General features: G+C 42.5%; 1 protein-coding gene across 1 annotated transcript in view; it reads left to right on the forward strand.

The window, feature by feature from the left end:
• TRAPPC9 (trafficking protein particle complex 9) overlaps positions 1-2,485 on the forward strand; it is an 843,209-nt gene that overhangs the window by 98,445 nt on the left and 742,279 nt on the right. Inside the window, 1 exon segment of the mRNA XM_025214635.1 lies at positions 1,643-1,788. Within this exon segment, the coding sequence (XP_025070420.1) occupies positions 1,643-1,788 (146 nt within the window).

Raw genomic sequence — 2,485 nt, forward strand, 5'->3', positions numbered from 1 at the left:
GACATTACACACAAACTGGTTTAAGTGATCAGAAACTTGTTTAAACATGTAACAGAATACAAGTTCAGTGCATATAAACCAGTTTCAAAATGGCTGAAGGTAATGGTTTAAGATAAACCTGGTTGAATGTAGTATTGGGCTTAACTGATTTGGGTCAAACCGGTTTATGCAATGTCTGTCCTAGACCCCTTCCTGGTTTAAGTTAAACCAGAGTCCCCCAGCATCCCAGATGCTTTGCAGCCCTGGGCTGGGGCTCCAGAGAGTAGGGCTGGCCCTGCCCTCTGCTCCCTAGCCAGAGCTCCAGCAGAGACTGCAGGCACAGCAGGGCCTGCCTGGCTTCCCCCTCCCTCCTCACTGCTCAAGCAGGGATCCCCCCAGCCCGGTGGACCCTAGGCATGTGATATGCTAGCTAATGCTGAGAGCTGTCTGTGTGTCTGCTTTTTGGAGCTAAGCAGGTCAGTGGCTAATGTCCCTCCCTTCCTTCCTTGAAAAAAGCTGTTTAAGAAGAGCTTGAACTAATAAGGGAGGCTTTTGTTTTTCTGATGGGTTGTTAAATGCTGTGTTATCACATCCCTGATGGCTACCTCCCTGTCATTTTGCTGCAGACAGTACGAAGAAGCAGGGAGAGGGAGATTGAAAAGCTCAGTATCATTATCACTGCACACCCCACTTTGCCTTGGAGTGCTAGCTGAGGTCTGGCAACTCCCAGCCCTTGAGTAGCGAGCAGGGAAAAGCCTGGGATGGTGGAAGCAGGGTTGGGGTTTAAACGCCTCCCTAGCTGGAGAGTCCTGTCAGGGCCTGGCCATGCCTCTCCCTTAGCTCAGCACTCTAGAAGGGAAGAGAGGGCTACTCTAGTACCCCCCCAGCTTCCAGCCTGAGCCTCTGCAGACATGTGCAGGCATTTCCTCGGTCCAGAGGTAATGTCTCTGCACTTGTAGAGCCATTCAACATAGGCAGGGTAGACTAACTTGCAAAGATTGAATCAATTCAGGCTCAGGCTTCCTGAATGTCTGGCCCTAGCCCTTGTGCCTGTTTAAACTGTTTGCCTCTGTTTCTTTTTCTTTTTCTTTTGTTCCCCCTCCCCTTCCCTCTCTCATTCTCTCTCAATTTCTGATGTCCTTTTATTTTTTTCTTGCTCTAAAAGCAAATTGTTATCTCTTTAAACTCATTTGGATTCTGGTGTAGTTTCCTTCCTTAGGAACTTTCTCATATTACATTTAATGTGAAACAGTTCTGTCTGGGTTCTAGCTGTACAAAAGGTCTGTGCAGTCTCTTGCTATCTAGTGCTTAGTGCTGAAAAATCTTTAGATTTCTTTCCAGGACTTGGATTGTGGATTATAGAGAAACCACAACTATCTGGATTCCTTACGTTTGAATTCAGGGGGATTACAGTCTGAATGTCGCACTTTTGTAGGAAGTGTTAATCCTTTACATCTTTCCTATTGTACCCTTTTCTTATCTTTTTGAATTAATGTGTATTTGCAGTTTTTTTATTTAATGCTCCTTGTCTTTATACCTTCAGTTTATATATACTTTTTTTATTACTGTGCTTATTCTAATAAAAAAGTTGCGTAATCAGTATTTCAAAACTGATTTTAATGCAAAAAACAGCCAAAAACGCCTTCCTTTTTTTACTTAACAGATCTGTGAAACTCTTGAACCTTCCTGTCAGCCTTCGGCCCCAGAAAATGAAAAGTTTGTTGGGTCAGAACATGTCAACCAAAAGTCCTTTTATATACTCTCCAATTATTGCGCACAACCGTGGAGAGGAAAGAAGTAAGAAAATAGGTGAGAGTGTCTGTATTATTTTAACCTTTAAATCCATGTCATGCTTCTATAAATCATAAGCTTCCTCTTTGGGTAGCTTGATTTTTATGCAACCAGGAGCAAAATATTATTGTCTTCCAATATACTCTATATACTTTTCCTTTTAGCTAATTAGCTAAATTAGTTTGTCATTTAATAACTCGGTATTTACTTTCAATTGGCCTGTCGTGGGATAACCATTTTTAGTCCTGGCATACAATTAAGGCACAAGTCTTCCCCTTACCCCAGATAGAAATGCTCTTCCATGTCAATAGGAGTTTTCATCACAGTAGGCATGTAGGATGAAGCAGGGGGGCATGGTCCTCATCCTTGGATCTCTTGAGTGTGTTTAACAAATTACTGTCTACCTTTGCAGTGGCAGGGCATTGATATTGCCCTTCTGCCCCTGCTTTACCCATGGCAAACTAAGCAGTGTTTCTGCTGTTTCAGATATTATGTCTCCTAGTTGTGTGTGAGGGTTGTTCCTAAAGTTTTTACCAGCTGGTTAGACAAACACTTTTCTAGGATTGTTTAGGCAGGGGTGATTTTTGCCTTGCACAGAGGTTTGGACCAGATGACCTCCTATGATATCTTCCAGCTTTATTTTTCTTAGAGTCTATGAAATTCGGACAACCTCCAATGAGGCTCAAATTTTATTACCAAAAAAAAAAAAAGTTTG

Source organism: Alligator sinensis, unplaced genomic scaffold, assembly GCF_000455745.1.
Source record: "Alligator sinensis unplaced genomic scaffold, ASM45574v1 scaffold721_1, whole genome shotgun sequence".
In the NCBI taxonomy this organism is placed as follows: Eukaryota; Metazoa; Chordata; order Crocodylia; family Alligatoridae; genus Alligator; species Alligator sinensis.